The sequence below is a fragment of the Lepidochelys kempii genome, chromosome 19 (assembly GCF_965140265.1).
Source record: "Lepidochelys kempii isolate rLepKem1 chromosome 19, rLepKem1.hap2, whole genome shotgun sequence".
Taxonomy (NCBI): Eukaryota; Metazoa; Chordata; order Testudines; family Cheloniidae; genus Lepidochelys; species Lepidochelys kempii.
The window spans coordinates 9,218,884-9,240,510 of NC_133274.1; the positions used below are offsets into that span (position 1 = coordinate 9,218,884).

Sequence of the window (21,627 nt, forward strand, 5' to 3'; positions counted from 1 at the left end):
CCCAACCTGAGGTGGGTGGTTAGTGCATGGAGGAGGTGTGGCTGGAGTACACAGGGCTCTGGCTATTCTCCTGCTGGTGCATGGACCACCGGGGACTGTTGCCAACTAGCAACTCTAGATCAGTGCCCAGGCTGGGCTGGAGCACAAAATGAAGGAGCTGGATCTCAGCTTCTTCTTTTTCCTGCTCCTGGATTATCCTCCACAGGCAGAGCCTGTTGAATTCCTTTTCTGCTCTCTCTGGGGCTCCCACACCTTGGTGGAAAAGCAGGCAATAGAGCTGCCCGAACTGTTCTCTCCCCCCTGCCATGCAGCCAGAAGCCAGCTGCAGCAGGGAAGGAGGAGCAGCTGCTCAGAATGCACTTGGCTCACACCAGAGCTGCCCCTGAAACTTCAGGGGAAACAGTGGGAGGCAGTTGGGGAAATGGTGTCCCTATCTCTTCTGTGGAGTGACAGGGCTGAAGCAGGTATTCCTGGGGCTACAGCTCAGCGAACACATTTTAAATTAATAATAAAATGCACATTTTCTTCTTAATACGGTCACCACTGAGGGTCATAGAATGGACGCCACTGGTGTAAAACATGGCTTCTGTTTTTGAACTAGGTGAAATGCTGGTTAGGAGCAGGATTGCAGCCACCAGGTAGATGTAGTGAGGGATAAAGCAGAATGGCCAAGTGGCTTGAGCATGTGACTGGGAGCTAGGTTCTCCTAAGCCCTAATCCCAGGGATGCCCCACTTCACCTCTCTGTCTCATTTTCCCCACCTATATAGGAATAATAATGTTACCCTTTTTGACTCAAGTGGTTAGCCAAAATTCAGGGTCTTGCAGGTTGTTTCTGTTAGGGGGAAGAAATTGATCACAGAGTCAGGTATTTCTTTGATGCAGTCTTGTTTATTTACCAGGAATGTATAAGATAAACAGGATTTTGAACACAGTAGGAGTCAAGTTTCTTTGTCCACAGTTCTAAGCCGCTTCCAGACAGCACTTAGCCCAAAAGCTCTTTCTCTCTTAGGTTTTTTTTCTCAGAGCCACACTGCCAGTCCTTCTGTGGCTGTGTTTGGTGCTTCGTTGATGCCTTCTCTGTCCTCTCCCATGGTGTTTCTCTACTTCTTGCTCGCTCACACAGAGCTCCAAAATAAACATTACCCCATGCCCCAAATAGATCAGTAGCTGCCCATCTGTGCATGGCCTGTGTTTTAGATAGTGACTTCTATTGTTTCAGGGATATAATCTGTGAAGGAGCTTGATTATTTCTTATGTTTGTTCCGAATGAAAAGTGATGGGTACACCAACCAGCTTCTATGAGGTTTAACCCAATCCCCGGCATAACAGTAATATCTACCTATCTCAGCAAGGTGTAGAGAGAATGCATTAATGTTTGCATGGTCCTTTGAAGATAAAAAGGGGTTAATACTTTTTTTTAAAAAACACCAAGTGTTTGGAAGGGATATAAGGTCCTGTTCTTCAAGGTATAAACCAATACCATATGATGGAGATTAGGAAGAAACTTTCTCTACAGGCAGCTTATTCCATAACTTTCCATGGCAGAGTTTCTTGCATATTTTTGTGAAGTAGCTAGTGCTGTCTATTGTCATAAACAAAATATTGGATTAGATAGCCCATTGCTGTGATCCAATGTGGGAATTCCCTTGTCCCAAAGTATATTGCAGAGTATAGAAATATATAAAAGCGCAAATTTGTATTATTTTTTTTTTTTTTGCTATCTTTGAAAGATGAAGATGAGGAGTCCAAAGCTGGACAGCTCCCTCTCCATTCCATCTCTGCAGGCAGCTTTGGATCATGATTAAAAACATTGAATGTTGCGCCATTTTGGGCAACCAGACAGTAAGTGTGAAAAATCAGGACGGGGCTGGGGGGTAATTGGCACCTATATAAGAAAAAGCCCCAAATATCAGGACTGTCCCTATAAAATTGGGACATCTGGTCACCCTAGTGCCATTCCTAGGCTCCATTGAGGCAGGTCAGCTCATAATAACGTATGATGTTAGGGACCCACGTAGAACAGAGCAATGCAGAGACTTCTTATTTCCATAGAAGCTCCTCAGACCAGAATGTTGCATGGTAGAAGCTGCCACCCCCTGGGGGCACTTTGAGTTGGATGAAGCATTGAATGCTTGGAAGGTCCATCCCCTAGGCATTCAGAGTCAAATGAAGCAATGTGTGCTGGGAGCTCAAGGTGAGACAGAGACCGGGGCAGAGAGGAAGTGTTACAGTTTGAAACATGCCTTTCCCTTAAGGCACACTCAGGGCAGCATGGAGCTGTGCATGTGGCCAAGGGCCATCCCCATGACATAGGGTGGAATGTTGCATGATGGGAGATGCTATCCCCATGTGGTGCTTGGGAGCAGGATTGATAGAACACGGCATGCTGGGACCTACTGTGCTTGTGGGGGGATGGAGTATTACATGCTGGAAGATACTCTCCCCTCAAAGCACTTACGATGGGGTGGAATGTTGCATGCTGGGAGGTGCTGGACCTTGGGGTGCAATGGGTAGGATGGAGCATTGCATGTGGGGAGCTGGGCATTCCCTTGGCATGAGTCCAGCGTTGCATGGTTTGAGGGACTCAAGGGGAATGGTGTATTGCATGTTGGGTACTGCCATGCCTTGAGGTGGTGGGGGCAGGCTAGAACATTGCATGGACACTGGGGCACCTGGCTTGGGCCCTCACCCTTTAAATTGCCTCAGCTCACTCCATTTAAAGTAGCTGAGGCTTCTCAGCCAATCACAATGGAGCTGAGGCACTTTAACGGCCAATGGAATGCTGGCTGGGGCAACAGCCCCTCCCCCAGCTCGAGCCGGGCTCGGTGGTAAACAACTGGGCGGTGCTACCCGCCTGCCTGATGCATAGAGTAGCCAATAGACAGGGCAGACTCAGCCAATGAGCCAATGGCAAATGAGGGAGGAGGTCGGGGCGGAGCCAGTCGTTGCCGTGAGTATAACGTTTGGCTGCGATTGGCTCCTGACGCCTCCTCCCCCTCCTGTAGTGACGGTTGGGCAGGCGGCGACCGTTGAGGCAAGGGGCCCTATGGCCCGCGAGAGGAGGGGCTGCGGGGCGTGGTCCGTGGTCCGTCGAGGGGGCGCGGCCTGCGGGGGGGGCGGGGCCAAGAGGAGAGCTGTCGCAGTGAGAGCGGAGCGGCGGCAGCGGCGGCTGCGGCCGGTGTGTCGGGGGGGAGCGGATGCGGGCTGGCTGGCGGCGGTGGGTTGTTGCGTTAGGCTGATAAAATGCAATTGCACGGAACCGCTGGTTGTTTGGCGGGCAGAGCAGCGGGGGTGCAGAGGGCTGCCACCCCGGAGAATTTAGCTACCAGCAGCCCTGCCTCCTCTTCATTGAACGGGCGCTGAAGTGCATGGGGAGCAGCAAAGGGTGTAAACACCCTGAGCTCCCGTAGGCCCAGGGAACAGTGAGACGAGACTGCGAGGTCCCCGGCGTTTGAGGACCCCCGTGCCCGGGGTCGTTGAGAGGGCTTGGGGACGTGGGGTCGAGGAGCGCTGCACTGAGTTGCCCCCAGCGAATTGTACGTGGGGAGTTGCGTTTCATGGCCATGGAGGCAGGTCTCGTCTCCGGGCTGCTCTTTTAACGAGAGCTTGCTTTGCACCTGTCTGAAAGTTGTGCATCTCTCTTCTCCCCAGGGCAAAAAAGGAAAAAAACGACTGGAAGCGGGCTGGGGGGGACGGACGGGACACACCGCGGATGAAATTTACCAGCAAGTGGGAATTATAACTAGGATGGTTTTAGAAGGAGCAGGAGCCCTGGTTTCGCGAGGAAACTTATTGTGAGGAAAGACTTTGTGTGGGCTGGACTGTCCGCAGCCTCCTGGAGCCCGTCGCCAGCGCTGAGTGAGCGAAAGGCAATTCCTGCTTAGGCGGGGAGCAGCCCCTCCTTGCTTGCTGGCTCCTGGGGACTGTTCGTCCTGGCTCTTCTCTCCCTGGCTCCTCGGGCTGCGGAGCCTTCACGCCCCACCGCGAAGGGGGCTTTCCGGCTACCAGAGGCGCCCGAGAGGATGTGAAAGCTCGGGGCTCCAGGGCGGTGGTGCCGCGCCGGGGAGCTGCTCACAACGCAGAGAACTGAGGGCAAGCCCGCGAAGAGGGGACGGGAACTTAATGGGAGCGGGGGGAGACCTGAAGCGGCTGCCAGCGGGGGAGGGCGGCTGCAGACGCGCTCTGGGACAAAGGCGAGGAGCGTCCTGCATGCAACAGCCTTTCCTGGTGTTGGACGAGCCGCGGATCCCCTGCTGCGGAAATGCTGCCGCGTGAATCCCCCTTCTTCGACCGAGCAGCGATCGCAGCGCTCCGGACGCCTCCTGTCTAGTCCCGGAGCCCGCCCGAAACCGGCCGCCGGACTGGGATAGCGGCAGAGAGCGGCGCGGCAGCTCACCCCATCCCCGCGCTCCGCAGCGGCCCGGCGGGATGATGGATTTGCCGGCAGCTTCATGCCAGACCGGGGGACTCTGACTCGCTGCCCAGCGCCCTGCAGACGCCTGTGCGCGGGGAAGGGAAGGGGGCGGCCGCAGCCGAGCATCCCAGCCCAGCCTGCCAGCTCCGCTCCCCTCCAGGCACCGTCCCCAGCCCCGGGAGCCCGGCGGCGGCGACAGAGCCCAAGCGGTGGGCGTGTGAAGCTCCGTCCCTGAGCAGCTCCCCTCTGCCCAGTCTGCTCCACGTGTCAGCCCCTCTCGCTGCCGGCCCGGGAGAAGTGGGGAGCCCCCGGGCGGCGCAGGGGCAAGCGTCCAGCGCTCCGCACTGACTCCGCTGGACCCCGGGGCTCCTCTGCTGTCTCTGCCGGACCCTCCGGCGCCTCCCGGCTCCACAGCAGCCTCCCGCCCGAGCCGGTGCTCGCCCCCCCACTCAGCGCCCCGTGAGCCGGTGCCCGGGGCGCCCTCCCCGGCCGTGCCCATGCTGCTGCTGCGGAAGCTGCCGGGGATGCCGGGCTGGCCGGCGGCCCTGGGGCTGCGGCTGCCGCAGAAGTTCCTCTTTCTGCTCTTCCTCTCGGGCCTGCTCACCCTCTGCTTCGGGGCCCTCTTCCTGCTGCCCGACTCCTCCCGCTTCAAGCGCCTCTTCCTGCCCCGCCGCGCCGCCGCCGGGGACCCCGACCTGCCCCGCAGCCCCCCGGCCGCCGCCGAGCCCCGCCATGCCAGCCCCGCCGCCCCGCGCCGCCTCCGGGACAAGCTCCGCGCCGCGGCCCGCCTGGGCGCCCCCCCGGCCCACACCGCCGCCTCCGCCGGGGGCAGCCCGCAGCGGGGGCAGCCCGGGGCAGGGGGCGCCGAGGCGGGGACGGACTCGGCGCCTGCCGCCCCCCGCCAGACCCGAGCCCCGTTCGGCTTCGACTACGAGACATTCCGCCGCAGCCTTCGCCACCCGGTGCTGGGCAGAGGCGGCGGCGAGGAGCCCGAGACCCGCGCCCGCAGGCTGAAGATCAGAGAGGTAAAGGCTCCGCGGCTGCTCCTCAGCTCTTCGTGCTTGTTCGGCTCCCTTCCCCTCCTGCCATTCTCCATCACTGGTCACCCCCTCATCCCTCCCGGCTTCCTCAGCTATCCTTCATCCCTCCCGGGAGCCCCCATTTCTCCTGGCCTGGCACGCTGCGTTTCCCTAGGGAGCCCTCTTCCACCCTCCTGTCCCCTCATTGACCCCTGCCGTGTCTCTCCTGGGTTATTCCGCCAGCCCTCTGCAAGCGTCCCTGTCTCTTCTCTCTGATTGTTTGTGTTATCCTAGTCCCTAGCCTCCCTGTATCCTCCGTTTATCACCCAGGTCTCCTGGCTTTTCCATCCGTATCCTTGGCACCTCTGTGCGGCTCTCCCAATCTCTAAGGTTAGTGCAGACCCAGGGTGCCCCTTTCAGTGGGGTGTCTTTTTACCATCCTGAAAAAGGCATGTGTACTTAAAATGTGACACAAGGCACATGCCTCTGCATTTCTACACACTCAACAGAGGAAATGTGTTCGGGTAGGTGTGACTAGGAGCAATGAGATGAGATTATACAAAGGTTGGCTATTTGGAAAAACTTCCTAACCGTGGGGTGTTTAACATTGTGGAATAGTCTCCCCCACCCCCCTCCCTGCCCCAGGAAATAGTGGAAACCTGGTCACTTAAGATATTTAAAATGTGGAGTGGATAAAGCATTCGAAAATTATCAAACTTACACTAGCCTACGGGGATGGACTGGATGTGACCTACTAGGTCTTTCTCTCACGCAGATTTCTAAGTCCTTTGCATCTCTAAATCACTCTGACATCTAGCTTGGGGAAGCAGGGATTCAGGACTTTTTACCTGGAAACAAAGGACCAAATTCTGGCCTTGATTTAGCCCCACACAGTCTTGGTGATATCAGCGGGGTTACTCGGGTGTAACTGAGAGTAGAATTTGGCTTAATGCCTACAGTTTGTGCATAAAGCCTGGCTGCCTTGCAAACATTGCAGTGTAATCTGTGACCTAGTTAACCAAGAGCTATAGAATCAATGTAATATTAGATTGTATGTATCCTGTCTTTTGCCATGACTGATAAACTTGGAGCAAATCTTAGTAGATCAAAAATGCCAATAAATAAAATGCACAGATTTAATGATGCAGAGTATTAATTTCCTGGTTTTGTTCCTTAGTAAAGCTGTAGGCATTTAGCATGTACTTACACAGCCCCAAGTTGAACAGAGAGGAAAATGAAGGGATAATGGGATAATATCAAGGTTGACAAGCCCTTGATGCAACCTATCTTTTAAAAATATACTTTTTTTTTTTAAGCTCTCCTTTTGGTTCTGAGAGTGCTGTCCTCAAAACAAAGGCTGCAGTACTGGTAAAATTCCAACTTCTCTGCCAGGCAGTCAGACACAACACACCCAGGGGTGCTAGGTTTCTTTATGATCCCAGGCATGTTTGAACCATCCTTTCCCTCTGCCTGTCTGCTGCACTGTTGTTAGCCAGCAGGGTATCAGAATATACTAGCATCTTGCTCTCTCATACCCTTCAAGGTAAGGATTCTTGTATATTTTGATATCTTGTGGGCTTCCAGTGCCAAAGTACACTAGGACAATATGATGCACACATGCGAAGCTAGCATCAGTTTTGTTTTTAAAATAATTAAATGTGGCACTAGATCATTTATCTGTGTTTAATTTTTAATACAGGATTTAATATTTAGCAACCTGAACATATTCAGGCCTGAGTGCTTAGAATGCATTCATAATTAGTGCGTGATGGCAAAGTTAGGTTTTTCAGAGGGTCAGAATTCATAAATACAAGTTTCATGCCCAAGGATACTCTGAACAGCAGGGTACTTAATCATGAAAAGTGCTTGAACTCATTTTTTTCTCCTCTGTCCAAAAATGGAGCTGGAAGACAAAAGTGACTATACAAAACAGGAAGGGGATATTGTACTCGACTTGTTAAGACTTGTAGAAGAGACACAAGGAAGGAAATGAAGAGGGGAGAAGATAAAAAATTATATATAAAAGGGAGCGAGCAGAAAGGGTAATAAATGGTAAAGAGGAAACCAGCAAAATCATGACACAGGATTTAGATTGTCAAAATACCTTTCATTTGTACATTTTGTGGAAACGTGTGGGGTATGGGTGAGTGGTGGATAGCAGTGGCATTCTGCAGGGATGAACGATCAAATTACTGCACATTCAGATGTATATGTTAACTACAGGGCCCTGGATTTGACTGAGACACCTGATCCTTGGTGATGTCCCAGTCCCCTTTCTTTCTCCCAGAATTTCAAGCTACGCAATTTGCTAAAATCTGCTCCAGATTGTTCAAGTCTTTTTTTTTCCCCTAGTTCCTTCTGGAGAATGCACTGTAAGAACACAGAGGAGATGGGTATGAACAGGGCTTGAAAAAAATTGTGGACACTGGTGAGCCAGAGGCCACGTGAAAGATGAGACAGAGAATTGGGACATCGTCAAGGACCAGAGATGAGGTCTCGGTCAAATCCAGGAGCTTCCCTTTCCTAGCAGTTGAAGGAAGGGGTGAAAGGCCTACCAGGTTCTGTTCCTGGAACTCTGCTCAGGGGCTCCATCTTCTATGTCAGCTTTTTTTAATCATGATCTGATACATTGAAATCTGCTCATCTTTCAGGCCACTCTCGCTGCTGGCAGTTAGATTTGTTTCCTTCCTCACCCCACCTCAGAGCCTGTTGACAGTTGGGTGTGTCCACAGCTTCTTGGCTGTTGTAAGAGTGATTGTGTGTGCGTGTGTTCTACTCTTGTCCTTCCAGCTTCTTCCCGCTGTAAATTTACTGCTGTCCACAGGGTAAAACTGCCCAGATTGGTGTCATTTTAACTGTGCTGCTGAACAGCAGCAGCAGGGGCACTGAAGCTGTTTGCAGATTCAGGAGTCACACCAGCAGTGAATCTAGTTCACTGTCTTGCGGTATTTGAATCATGTGCACAGTGGATCTTATTTGCTGATATTTTGACTCTCAAATTGGAATACAAGGTAGACTGCTGTTGGTGTTACTAATTAGAAGTAATTGCAGTATTGCAGTGAACTTAGTTGGCTAGCATATTTTCCCAATGAATGCCAAGCTGTAAACCTTCGCATCATGGGTGCGTTACGAAGGTTCTCATTTCTTCTTTTAATCCCAAAGTCAGTGAGCAGTCTCTTTCTTCGAAAAGAAAGCACCTGTATTGCACAGGCTTTTTACTGCAAAAGGTCAGTGTCATCTGAAGAATTGCCTAGGATCTGCTGCTGTGTGTTACTTTTGACAGCTGAGTACAACAGGAGTTCTGACCTTTGGAGAAAATTGCGATAAAACCAAATCATAGCATTCCCAGTGCTACGGGTTAAGAAATCGAAAGGGCCTGGAATAATTCATCTCCTAAACTGAGCTCTGAAAAACATGAGTTGTATAACTGATCAATCATGCATGGTTTCAGGGAGTGGTTAATTTTTAACATGTGCCAAATACTGATAAATGTTCAAAGTCAAAATGTGGTTATAGTCAGACAGTGACTGTAAAAACAACACTCTGGGATTCCATATTTATTCTCTCTCTCGCTCTCTCAACGATTTTCAGATCAAGTTGTCTCAATTACACGTCAGAAATATTCTCCCTCTCCCCTAACTCCCCAGCTGCCATCACTAAAAATTCAGCCCGGGATCTGGAAAAATCAAGCTGTGTGGTGTCTGCCTCTTGCATCATAAATGTTTCGCAATTTGAGTTTAGCTGACAGTTTTGCTGATGATGCATGAGGCAAAATAGAATGCAGCTTGCTCTCCTGTTGCTGCATTGACTCTGGAGGTCTAAATTGAGGGGGAACTTAGTGGGGCCTGAGAACAATGGAGAGGACACAACTTTACCCTGACGTGTCTTCAACCCAACCAAAGCAGCAATGTGCTATTGCTTGAGAACAGGTACCAATAACTGACTGGAAACTGGCCATAAACAAAAGTGAAACTGACGAGCCTGCTTTCTCTCTCAAAGCTGTGAAAAATCCAAACTGTAAACAAGCAGCATAAATAAAGGATAAATACAGTTTCTTCAGGTTTAATAAACAAAGGCATTCATAGTAACTTATGTAAGGAAATGTGTCTTGACCTAATATAAGAGAATGGGATCTTAACCTGACAATGTCCTTGTACCTGAGTTTTCAAGGCATGGTGAGGGAATGTGTCAGAGTTAGGATCACAACTCAGGAGTTCCTTGTGCTTGAGTCCTGTACCTCTCTGATATACATCAAGTTTGTTTTTATTGGTAGTAATTAAGATGTATTTGCTCTATACTGTAGCTCTTTTCATCATAGTTTCTCCTTCTTTTGCTCCCACTCACATTTACCTCAGGCTGGCCTTCTGTTTGTCCTTTTTAACATAGTTCTAAATATGTATTTAATTTGACAGTTTTCTTCTATTCAGGTTCTTATTTTCAGAGGCCATCCATATGGTTTCCCCCAGTTCCTCCAAACAAAGTGTTGCCATCAGTGAAAATATTATTTTTTTAATCTTTGTGACTAATGATGAGACTATCACCAAGTCACTCCACTACAATAGTATATTTTCAGTTGTTGTAGTGGTCATTTTCAGATATAACATATGGCTGAACAGCAGACAACTGTCAAGGTAGATCAATTTTTAAACAGCTTTTTGGCAGTTTGCTTCTAGCAGATAATTTATAAGAATTAGAAACTTTAGGTTAGGTGCTCAACTTCCATTGAAAGCCAGTGGTGTTGGGTGCCTAATTCCCTTAGGTGCTTTTGAAAATCCTACCCAGTAATCCATTTGTGGATAAAATACAACAGGTACATTACAGGGGGCTGCTGAATAAGTGCCCTGTATCATCCTTCTGAAAAAGTGCCTCAACCCTGACCCCTGGTGGGAGAGGAGAGTTCAGTTCACATACTCACTCAGTTCTTGGCTCTGCAGACATGAGCAGTGAGGCAGGTAATAGTAATGATGGTATTTGATGTATACTGAGCCAATAGGAACTGGACTGAGACCACCAACTTTAGTAACAAAGAGCTCCTAACAGTCGTGGGTTTTAGCTTACAGCTGGCTTGATTGTGAAATGCTCCATAACCCATTATCAGTTCTGGAGACAATTCCTCTCCCAGTCCTGAATGTCTCAGCCCCCTCTCTCTCTCTATTCTTCTGTGTGGTGCAATTATTTCTCCGTAATTCTGGGGACAGCCCTAAACCTAATGCCACATACTGTCAGGTCTAGTGCTTTCATAGTACCAATAGCAACTCCAGATGGAAATGTACTTTTCTGAACCCATCTGTCTAGCCTGGACTCAGATAATTTAGTCCTTTGTGGTGGTCAAACATTAGTCAAGTACCTTGTAAGAGAAGTACACTGGAAATTGATTAAAGAGAAAGCTGCAATAGTAAAACTCTTTATAGTGAAATAGAATAAAGATTCCAAACTGTTTCAGTATATTGTGATCAAATCATAATTCCAGCTGTAGAGGAAAAATAGCTTTGCTATGAGAGGGTCCTGCTGTATTTTGGAATTCTAGCTGGGCCAAGGCCTGCTGAAATTTTCCTTTATATTGTGGTCTCTTTTCTCATGCATTATTTACTGAACTTTTGAAAAGGCACTATACTGTAAATTCCCCAAATGGTGCGTACAATATATTTTGTGCTTCACTAGTCTCTGGTGGATTCGTGCAAACAAAATTTAGACCTAACCTGTGGATGTTGAGACTGTGAATTCCTCATTCAGCACAAGTGGTACATGGTTAATTGTACTAAACATATATTTGCACCATTCGTGTATATGGTTAATTGACTAAAAGTATTTGTCCTATTGATGTGATGTATGAATACAGAAAATATTGTTACCTCTGTAACCCTTGCTACAGTACAGTATACTTCAAGATCCTAATGGTATAGGAGTACACACTAGTGTTGCTACAGTTAAGGTTATTTCAGCATTTCAGGGGATTATAATTGTCAGTAAATGTTTGCTCTTGGCTACAATATCAAACACTGAGGGCTCTTTTTCCAAAACAACTAAATTTGGTGTAAAGCTGATTTGTAAACTGCTGCTTAAAGACAGTGCCCTGTTCATACACAAGCAAAATTACTAGAGCATGGACCTCTCCAGACAGATTACAGATAATGACTGAACACAAGTGCTGGACGTGGTTAAACAGGTTTCCAGGATGCATACAAGTCTGTTATGCACAAGGCCCTACATACTGCTGAATTAGTTCAGTAAACGCGTGGAAACTCATTGGGTTGCCTCAAATACAATGACAAGAAGGATGGAGCAGTATAGTTAGATAATGGCATCACCTCATCTGTAACACTTTACCATATATTTAATCACTTAATCTTCTCAATAATTGTATGTCACAAATATTTGCTAAAACATGGGATCTTATCCATCTTGACTCATTCCCTGTTCAAAATATTTATAGGTTCTTGATTAATCTTGTAATCAACAATTAAATCTGTTCCCTTACCGGGAGGATTATTTCCGTTTGTTCTTTCATTTTGCTTCTTTGCAAGAGTTCACAGGAAACACTCTTCTTACTCTTTACATTTTAAATATGTATCTAATCCTTAAAATTAGCTTGTTCTTAAGTTAAAGGAATGAAGGATGGGAAGAAAATACGTTTTATAATCTTAGATGGGTCTACGCTTTTGCTTCTAAACCTAACATTTACATGCAGTTGTCTAAAAAATGTGAACTATTTATGGGGAGGGATAGCTCAGTGGTTTGAGCTTCGGCCTGCTTAAGCCCAGGGTTGTGAGTTCAATCCTTGAGGGGGCCATTTAGGGATATGGGGCAAAAATTGGGGATTGGTCCTGCTTTGAGCAGGGGGTTGGACTAGATGACCTCCTGAGATTCCTTCCAACCCTGATATTCTATGATTCACTATTTTACTGTAGGGAGAAGGGAAATCTTGTATTTTGAATTTTATCATATTTTAAACTTAGAAAAGCAATGACTGTATTAGACCCAACAAGTACCTTAGAATTGTAGAAGACTTTTTGGTGCATGGAGTTGACATGCGCCCATAATTGTTGCCTTACCTGTTATAGTTTATTGTATGATACAGTATTTTGGAAGGGCTCCAAAGGAGTTGTCATGGCGTGTTGTATCATTGATCTGTACATAATGGGTATATTGTGCATGATGGACCTAACACAAACTCAGGGAAGGAGGCACAGTGGGAACAGAGGAGGATTGGATAATATTAATTATTAGACCTTTACATATTTATTAGAGACACACATCATGTCCTATAAAGGACAACAGAACAGTAGGCTCTGGGTTCCATTTGTGGCTACAGATTCACTTTGTGGGCTTAGGCAAGTAATAAAAGGACATTATTGGATTAAATATGGCCCAAAATTTAGATTTATTTTGTAAAAAATAAGCTTTTAATAAACTTTTACATAACCTGTTATGATAGATATTTCTACTTTTAAATGTTTAATATAAACACTACCGAAAAATGTCCCCTGTAGTTTTTAACCCAAAGAGTGCAAATATTGTTCTAATATAACAGAACCAAAAGGTGAAATTTACTAAAAATCGGAGTGAAATGGACTGCTTCATCTTCATTGTCCACCCTGAAAGCCAGGACAGAAGTACATTGCAGAAATGGTGAAAAGTAGCTGGTTGGTTTTTTTTTTTTTTAAATCTTTCAGTGTTAACCTGAACAACCTGTGGCATTAGCTGCATAAAGAATCAAATCTTTAAAAATATAATATTTTACTCTTAACTTCTCTATCTTAGTATGTCCATCTCTGAAATGGGTATTACTGTACTTACCTAATTCAGCTCCTGTGAGTTATAACTAATGCTTTGTGTTCCTTGGGGGGCTTTATAAGTGCAAATTATTTTTAGAGATTGTTCTAAACCAAAAACTACTTTACTGCTTTCCCTCTGCATACATTTATCTTGAAAGCTGGAACAAGGAGTCCCTTGGATGTAACCAAGCTGTGTACTTGAGTCAGTGAAGAGGACTAAAGGGGATTAAAAAGAAAAGCAAACAGAAGTCCCACTAAAAATAATTTGAGTTAATTGTTTTTTGTGTGTGAGATTGACTGGGAGCCAGGAATTCATTAGTTCTAATCCTGCCTCTGACATTTCCACTCTCTGGTCTTGGATGCATCACTTAACCTTTCTGTTCCTCAGATCATTATATGGTAGAATGGGGATACTTATAAGAGCATTGTGAAGAATAATTTATGCAGAAGGCGTGGAAAATGCTACAGAAGCACAGCTGACAGTGCTTTACATTTTCAAAGTGCTGTACAAACACTAACTTGCTATAACAACAATATCTTCAGTATTCTGTAGGAAATCTCAGTTCTTGAAGTACCCTATCTTGCTTCAATTGAAGTCAATGCAAAACTCCCATTGACTCCACTGGGAGCAGGTGAGGTCTTAAATGCTTGTCAGTACTGAGAATTGAAACCATGTTAGTATCTTTCTAGAGAGCAGTGTTTTAAAACAGCGTTCTTGCTATAATTGTGTTAACATGATTTCCCTGGCCAGTGAAGAAAGTGCATAGCTGTGTACTTTGGAAAGTAACAAAAAGACATTTATAATGCTGAAGGGCCTGCTCATACTATTTCTACCCGAATGCCATGTGTATAAGTGAGCCCAGCTAGCTGACAAAAAGCCTCCAATAGAAGTACCGGAGTGTTTTCAGTTCTCCAGTTCCTCATCAGAAGGCCCCCATCTCAAATTTTAGCGCTGGCAGTCCTGAGTTGAGGAACAAAGCCTGATTCTTCACCGCTGTTTTCAGATGCGCTAGCTATACCCAGGCAAATCCCCAGCTAACTTTTCTGATGCTGCTTAAAAACCTTCCTCCAGCAATGAAACCAGGACGTGATTCTCCAATTCCTAAACATCGTGGTTGCTTTGGACCATGCACCCATCAGACCTCTGTGCTGAGTCTTAGTGTGGAATTACATATAACCAGCATATTGCTTCTCTGAGATATATATATATATATATATATATATATATATATATATATATATATATATATAATATTCTTCCATTCTCTGTGGTGGATTGGTTCAAACTATATATTTTTGAAAGGGTTACTGATCTCCAATAAGTCCTCCATAAGATGAAGGAAAGAGTCCTAGAGATCTTCGCTTCTTTCCAATCCTTATTCTCTGGTTTTCCAAAATTTAAGGACAGGAAAATTTTAAGCTGACTATTAGGGGAGAAATTCTTGAAGGTTGGATTTGAAATAGACTTCCACCACTTTTTGGGGGGAATCTATTGCTTGGGTTGTTTAAAACAAGGATAGAAAGAGCATTCAAAAATGTATTGTGGGAGACAATTCTACGGGCAGGGACATGGACTCACTGACCTAATAGGTCTCTTCTGTCTCTGATTTCGATGAATCCTTATGTTTGTTTGCCTTAGTTTATTATCCATGTAATCTAACTTGCTTTTCATAGCTTTTTTCTTTCAGAAGTTCATTAATCATTGCGGTGTGATGACTGTCTAATGCAGTGTTGAAATTATGCCAGGGCCAACCCTTGGTACCTCTCATGATGGGAGGTCAGACTGAATGAAAGCAAGTCCCCTTAGTTCTGGCAGCTGAATTCTAACACTGTTCTAACATCCACTCCATGTGCTTTATTTTTTATTAAAGATCCAGTATTTTAAAGCTGATTTCTCTGATTTATTGTTAACTGAGAGGTTCCTGGAGGAGTTTATCAGCCTTTGACTAATAAATTTGTTACGGTGCTCCAAGTATTTCTTAACACTTTCCTTGAGTGACAACTCAAATCCTGGATTCTGGGAAGGCTGCAGGATAACTTTCTTGTCTCTTTTGTAGGATCATTTTCTTGTGTCTGTTACTGACTAGTACCTGTGATAAACTGTCAGATTACTCCTTGCTGACTGGTTAATGCTTGAGAATTGCTCCTTCCCCCTGTTCAGAAGTTCAGATCACAAGTAACTCTTGAAAGGGAGGGGACAGCAATGCTCCAGTCAATGCCTCCAAGCCAAAAGTACACAGACAGATGGGCTAGCAGGTCAACCAGCAAGAAATCATTAAACTAAAGCTCATCCTCCAGATCACTCATATTAAGTATTTTAGGATCTGGCTGAAGCACAAGGGATACGCCTGACTGTTTCAGGCCCATACTGGATCAGAAGTCGTGGGCTGTTCTGGGTTCTTCTCACACACACTCCAGCATTTGGACTGGAGACCAGCTGACTTCACCTCAAATGTTCCTTTCTTTTTCTGTTTCCTCCCTCTTTCCCCTTATACAGAGCAGGAGCAGAGGGGAAGCAACTTGTTGCCTGTATTTTCCCTTCCCCTCAACTATCCCACCTGCTTGCACCTCTGTGTGGTTTGAAGCCGTTGTTGGTCCCATCCAAGAGCCAGAAGCAATTAGTTCTTTCCCACTGATGGGGAAAGGGAAATTTAAGATGCCCAGTTCTAAAACAAAAGAGATGATCAACATAGATCATCAAGCAGTTGGCTCATAAATATAATAATAAGTCCTGGTGATTACAGGCTAAGACCATGTTCTTAGTATCAGAAGCACTCAGTGTAAAGGAAGATTCTGGGTCTCCTGCTTCCGTGGATTTCATGTAGGGAACACGCCTCATCTTGCAGAATGTTAATCCTCTGAGAGACCTGTGGGCCAATTAAAGGTCTGTTGAGCATGCTTTGTAGGGCAATCTCAGGTACTTCAGGGGCCCTGGACTGTTCCATTCAGAATCGGCCCAACTGTAGTCCATGAAGGAACTCCTTCCCTGTAACATACAGCTCTAGTTCTAATCCGTGTACCTCCAGCTTTTACTGTTGTAAACCCTGTGATAAGCTAGGAATCTCCTGTGGTCATTCCGGGCAGTGAGCTTAATTTCCTGAATCAAGCAGAATAGCTAGCAATGTTTTGTTTCATTCAACAGCAGTGTCCTAAGCCATACTGCCGTGAGAGGACCATGGCTCTCTGGCTGCATGCTATGCTACTGTGATCTGGTTAAGTTAAAGCTAGAGAGCCGGTCAGGAGTCACCTGGTCTGAGGCCAGACAGACATTACCTACTTGCCTCAGGATGGCTCCATGACAGACTTTGTGCATGGAGGCTCCAAGGGCCATGGTCTGTCTATTCTTCACCACTTGTATCCAGTACCTTGGGAGGGTTCCTGCTGTGGTCCTGCGTCTGAGGCAGAAGACCACAGTCTCCTGCTCCCTCTGTATTGTTTCTTTAGGATGTTCCTTTCATGACTTATACACCAGAGTTAAGTAGTTAGGCCTGATAGGTTTTAGGTGGCATAATTTCTCCGACCCATTTTTTGTTTTTAAAGGAAGAAAAAATTCATTGTTCTTGTAGCCTGCTGCTTTGTCCTTCGGGACATCTCTTGGGCTTCTTCCTACCCAAAAGTGAGACTCCTCAGAGATATCTTTAGAGAAGGGGAAATTTCTTACCTTGTAATAATGCATTTCTGAAAAAAATCATCCTGCAAGATACTCATCCACCTACCTTTGCTAGATTTTTTGATTAGGAGGTGAAGTATTCTGGGCTTACCCCCTAAGTGATTGTCTGTTGCTCATCTGGGGTGTTGGTCACTTTAGAGAAAGAACTTTTGGTATTCTTTGTGTGTAGTTCGAGACTTAAGAAGTGCAAAGCAAGATGTCGTCTTAAGTCAGAGTCTTTAAGGAAGCCTACATATAGATACATCCCAGAGCCAAATATCTTAAAGCTATGGGAATTTCCTGAATGACTTATGCTTCAGCCACAAGACCCAGGAGTGGTACTCTTGCAGGATGCTTTCAGAAAAGCACAATTACAAGGTAAGTAATTTTCCCTCTTTATTTTATTTAAAGCTTGCGGGAATAACAGTGCCTAGTATTCAAGAGCTAGCACCAAGCTAAACCATTCATAGTCAAAAGCATTTGACAAATCTAAATAATAAAGCAATCTCTGAAGTTTAGCATTCTGCCTCTTGAGTCTGTCTCAGACCCCAGGCATGTGCAGCCCCCTTCTACACCCCGTCGCAATAGCTATGAAAAGGGTTATTTTATGGAGCCACAGTATCTTGCAAACATCTTCTAATTTGCAACTGTGTCAGCAAAATTAGTTTTAAAAAGGGAAAGTACTCTATAAAATTTGGGCTGTACAGTTAATGATTTGAACCGTTCTGCAGATAATAGGGGGAAATATTTTCTGTGCACTTCAGAGTGCTTTATAAACTCTAGCTAATATAGGGATTCTTGAAACCACCATGATGGTGAAGTAGAGCTCTTTCCAATATCGGCTGTGCTGGGTTTTTGTTGACTTTGCAGCGTGTCTGTGTGTACACGAACAACAGCCTCTTCAAGCATTTTAACTGTACGTTATAGATATGTATTTACAAACTTAAGGTCGATTTAGAAAATGTATTTTTTTGGAGGAGGGGAATAATATTCTATACACTTCCTAAATGGATATGAGTGACCCCAAATCCGTGCGAATCCAGCACGTTTGGTTCAAATTCTGTGCTAAATTAAGTATGTTGTGTGTGGTGGTGCGAAGGCAGCATTCCACAAGCAACGAAAACCAAAATCAACATTCTTTTATAATGTCTTCATAACGTAGGTGTTGCTGAAAGGGGTACTTATCCAACCTTTCAGTAACTATAACCGAGGAGCTAATTATCACCCTGGTGGTTTTTAATTCTTTTCTTATGAAGGAGTATGCAGAGAAATTTCTCCTTGTCTTTAGTTTCTCTTGTCTTCTCCCAGTCATTCATATTCTGCGTGTTGTTCGGCAAGAAATCTTCAGCTTCTGCATCACAGAAGCTATAGTTACTTCTGATCTTAGCAGCTGACCCTAAGTTTTGCAGCGTGCAGAATGACCATTTGAGCACCAATCTGCGAAAGAAATCAGCCCTCCAGTTTAATAGGATTACTTCTTCCAGGCCTGTGCAAATTGGGAACATGTAAAGCCTCTTCTGAAAATTCTCTAAACCTTATGACAGCAAGTACAAGTACTTGAATAGTAGGAAGAGGTAATAAGCAAAGGACCATTGCTTTTATCCCGGCTTCTTTTGTGCTGAAACAGTGTTGGTCATGCATTGGAACCTGGTATGCTTGATCACTTATAGAAGCTTGAAACGAATAAGGTTTCCTGCTTCCTTTTGCTGTCCTGAAGAGACCTGGAACACAAATACTTTTATTTCTAATAGAATTCTCCATAAGCTTCAGTTGCGGTAAGTGAGGGGACCCTTAATGTAGCTCTCCCCCTCCTCAAGGACTAAAGCACTCTACAGTTTGCCCTAGACTCAGTTTCATTCTCAAAAATCCATTGTCATCCTTTTGCAACCTGCTGTTTCATTAAGATACTTTAACTGCAAAATCAACCACTGTGGCTGAGATGTTTCCTAATATAGAAGCAGCTGGACCCAGTGGGACTTAATGCCCCATCTAAAGATTTTTCTTTTCTTTTGATACAGTTAAACCCAGTTGTGTTTGGAATTTAATTAAGAGTTAGTTTAATTGTGTTTTGAGATGTGTTCTCTTCCTTTTCAGCTTTCCAAGCAGGGGATGGTGAGTCAGGAGGACTCCTGGGTTCTGTTCCTGGCTTTGTTACTGACTTGGTACATGACATTGGGCAACTGAACGGTGTATGCTTCTGTTTCCCTGTTTGTAAAATGGGAAGAATACTTGCCTTTTTCTCATGAATGTGGTAGGGTTTAGTTTAAATATCTGCAAAGTCCTTTTAAGATAAGTGCTGAGTATTATTATCCTTCTGCTCCTAGTCTTCTCCTGTGTACATGGAAATATTTGCCTGTCTCAGTGGAAGTAAGGGAGTGGTGGTGAAGCTCAGTTTTATGATTTGTAAAGTGCTTTGAGGTCCTCAGCTGAAAGGTGCTGTAAAGTTAAGGTTTCATAGCAAATCTGCAGCTACCTGGGGCTTCACAGCTGACACTATATTGTGTATATCAGCCACTCAGAATGTCACAGCAGCAGGAGGGATAGAATTTGGATCTTTCTGCTGCAGAAGTGCAAACCCCTACCAACTAAATGAAAGGAGAACCTCAATTAGCAGTTAGAGCTGTATAGGCCATAGGATACATTTCTGATACAGTCCAGGTTTAAACATTCACCTCAGCTAGTTCATGATGGTGGAATTGTTGTTGAATTGGTTTATCTTAGGCGTGAACCCAAACTCAAGAACTTGGTATCAGCCCTTATCATGATGCATGTTCACCACCGGCACGCCCCTCGGCATCAGGGATCTGAGTCTCCTGCCTTTCTGCACAGCTCAGCCTTCCAGTTGAGAAGCAGCTAAATCCAACCTGGCAGGCAACAGAAACTCACACTAATTGTATTGTTTCTTGACTTTAGCAAAGCTTTTGACACGGTCTCCCATAGTATTCTTGTCAGCAAGTTAAGGAAGTATGGGCTGGATGAATGCACTATAAGGTGGGTAGAAAGCTGGCTAGATTGTCGGGCTCAACGGGTAGTGATCAATGGCTCCATGTCTAGTTGGCAGCCAGTATCAAGTGGAGTGCCCCAAGGGTCGGTCCTGGGGCCGGTTTTATTCAATATCTTCATAAATGATCTGGAGGATGGTGTGGATTGCACTCTCAGCAAATTTGCGGATGATACTAAACTGGGAGGAGTGGTAGATACGCTGGAGGGGAGGGATAGGATACAGAAGGACCTAGACAAATTGGAAGATTGGGCCAAAAGGAATCTGATGAGGTTCAATAAGGATAAGTGCAGGGTCCTGCACTTAGGATGGAAGAACCCAATGCACAGCTACAGACTAGGGACCGAATGGCTAGGCAGCAGTTCTGCGGAAAAGGACCTAGGGGTGACAGTGGACGAGAAGCTGGATATGAGTCAGCAGTGTGCCCTTGTTGCCAAGAAGGCCAATGGCATTTTGGGATGTATAAGTAGGGGCATAGCGAGCAGATCGAGGGACGTGATCGTTCCCCTCTATTCGACATTGGTGAGGCCTCATCTGGAGTACTGTGTCCAGTTTTGGGCCCCACACTTCAAGAAGGATGTGGATAAATTGGAGAGAGTCCAGCGAAGGGCAACAAAAATGATTAGGGGACTGGAACACATGACTTATGAGGAGAGGCTGAGGGAGCTGGGATTGTTTAGCCTGCAGAAGAGAAGAATGAGGGGGGATTTGATAGCTGCTTTCAACTACCTGAAAGGGGGTTCCAAAGAGGATGGCTCTAGACTGTTCTCAATGGTAGCAGATGACAGAACGAGGAGTAATGGTCTCAAGTTGCAGTGGGGGAGGTTTAGATTGGATATTAGGAAAAACTTTTTCACTAAGAGGGTGGTGAAACACTGGAATGCGTTACCTCGGGAGGTGGTAGAATCTCCTTCCTTAGAGGTTTTTAAGGTCAGGCTTGACAAAGCCCTGGCTGGGATGATTTAACTGGGAATTGGTCCTGCTTTGAGCAGGGGGTTGGACTAGATGACCTTCTGGGGTCCCTTCCAACCCTGATATTCTATGATTCTATGATTCTAATGTCAAAGTCTCTCAACCAGTCTGCCCTTCTTCTGGGCTCTTCAGTTTTTTTCTTCGTAGCTGCTCTGTAACCTTCTCCCCAGATCCCTCGTCAAGCACTGACCCCTCTGACTGCATTTGTCTGGGGTGCATGTTCTCCTACAGCTTCTGGCTCAGGCCACTTCATAGAAGTGCCTCTGGTTCCTCCCTTCAGAGGGGATGCTCTCCCCTTTTATAAGGGCCAGATGTCCATTATGTTATCACCTGATGGCTCCCAGTCCTGCCCCTCTGGCTGAGAAGCAACTAATTAGGTACATCTGTTGTACCTGTGCTGTAATTAACTGGCTATTAACCCCTTTTCAGTCTATGATCTCACCCCCTCCCAGCCCTGCTTTTGCTTATGGAAAGTTAACTAATTAATTCACCTGGTGCTTCCAACTGTAGATTTTTCCAACTGTAGAGTCCAGCTGCAATTTTTGCCTTGTTTGTGTTTCCTATTCAATAGCGATGAAAGTGGTGGAAAAAATCTCTAATATAAATAGCTTGATGATGCACGCTAAAGACTGCAACAAAAGTCCTAGGCAGAAAGCTCTTCACTGACTTGATTCAAGTTGCAGTGGGGGAGGTTTAGGTTGGATATTAGGAAAAACTTTTTCACTAGGAGGGCGGTGAAACACTGGAATGTGTTACCTAGGGAGGTGGTAGAATCTCCTTCCTTAGAAGTTTTTA

The 21,627-nt window shown here is 45.7% G+C and overlaps 1 protein-coding gene across 5 annotated transcripts in view; it reads left to right on the forward strand.

The window, feature by feature from the left end:
* Positions 1-3,112: 3,112 nt before the first annotated feature.
* MAN1C1 (mannosidase alpha class 1C member 1) overlaps positions 3,113-21,627 on the forward strand; it is an 89,070-nt gene continuing 70,555 nt past the window's right edge. Inside the window, exons 1-3 of one of the 5 annotated variants that reach the window (XM_073317874.1) lie at positions 3,113-3,180; positions 3,654-5,441; positions 5,766-5,825. In XM_073317874.1, coding sequence (XP_073173975.1) covers positions 4,914-5,441; positions 5,766-5,825 — 588 coding nt within the window. In that variant the 5' untranslated portion in view covers positions 3,113-3,180; positions 3,654-4,913. Of the gene's footprint in view, positions 5,442-5,765; positions 5,826-21,627 lie in introns of all 5 variants that reach the window. The other 4 variants (XM_073317872.1, XM_073317873.1, XM_073317871.1 and 1 more) reach the window with 4 other exon arrangements.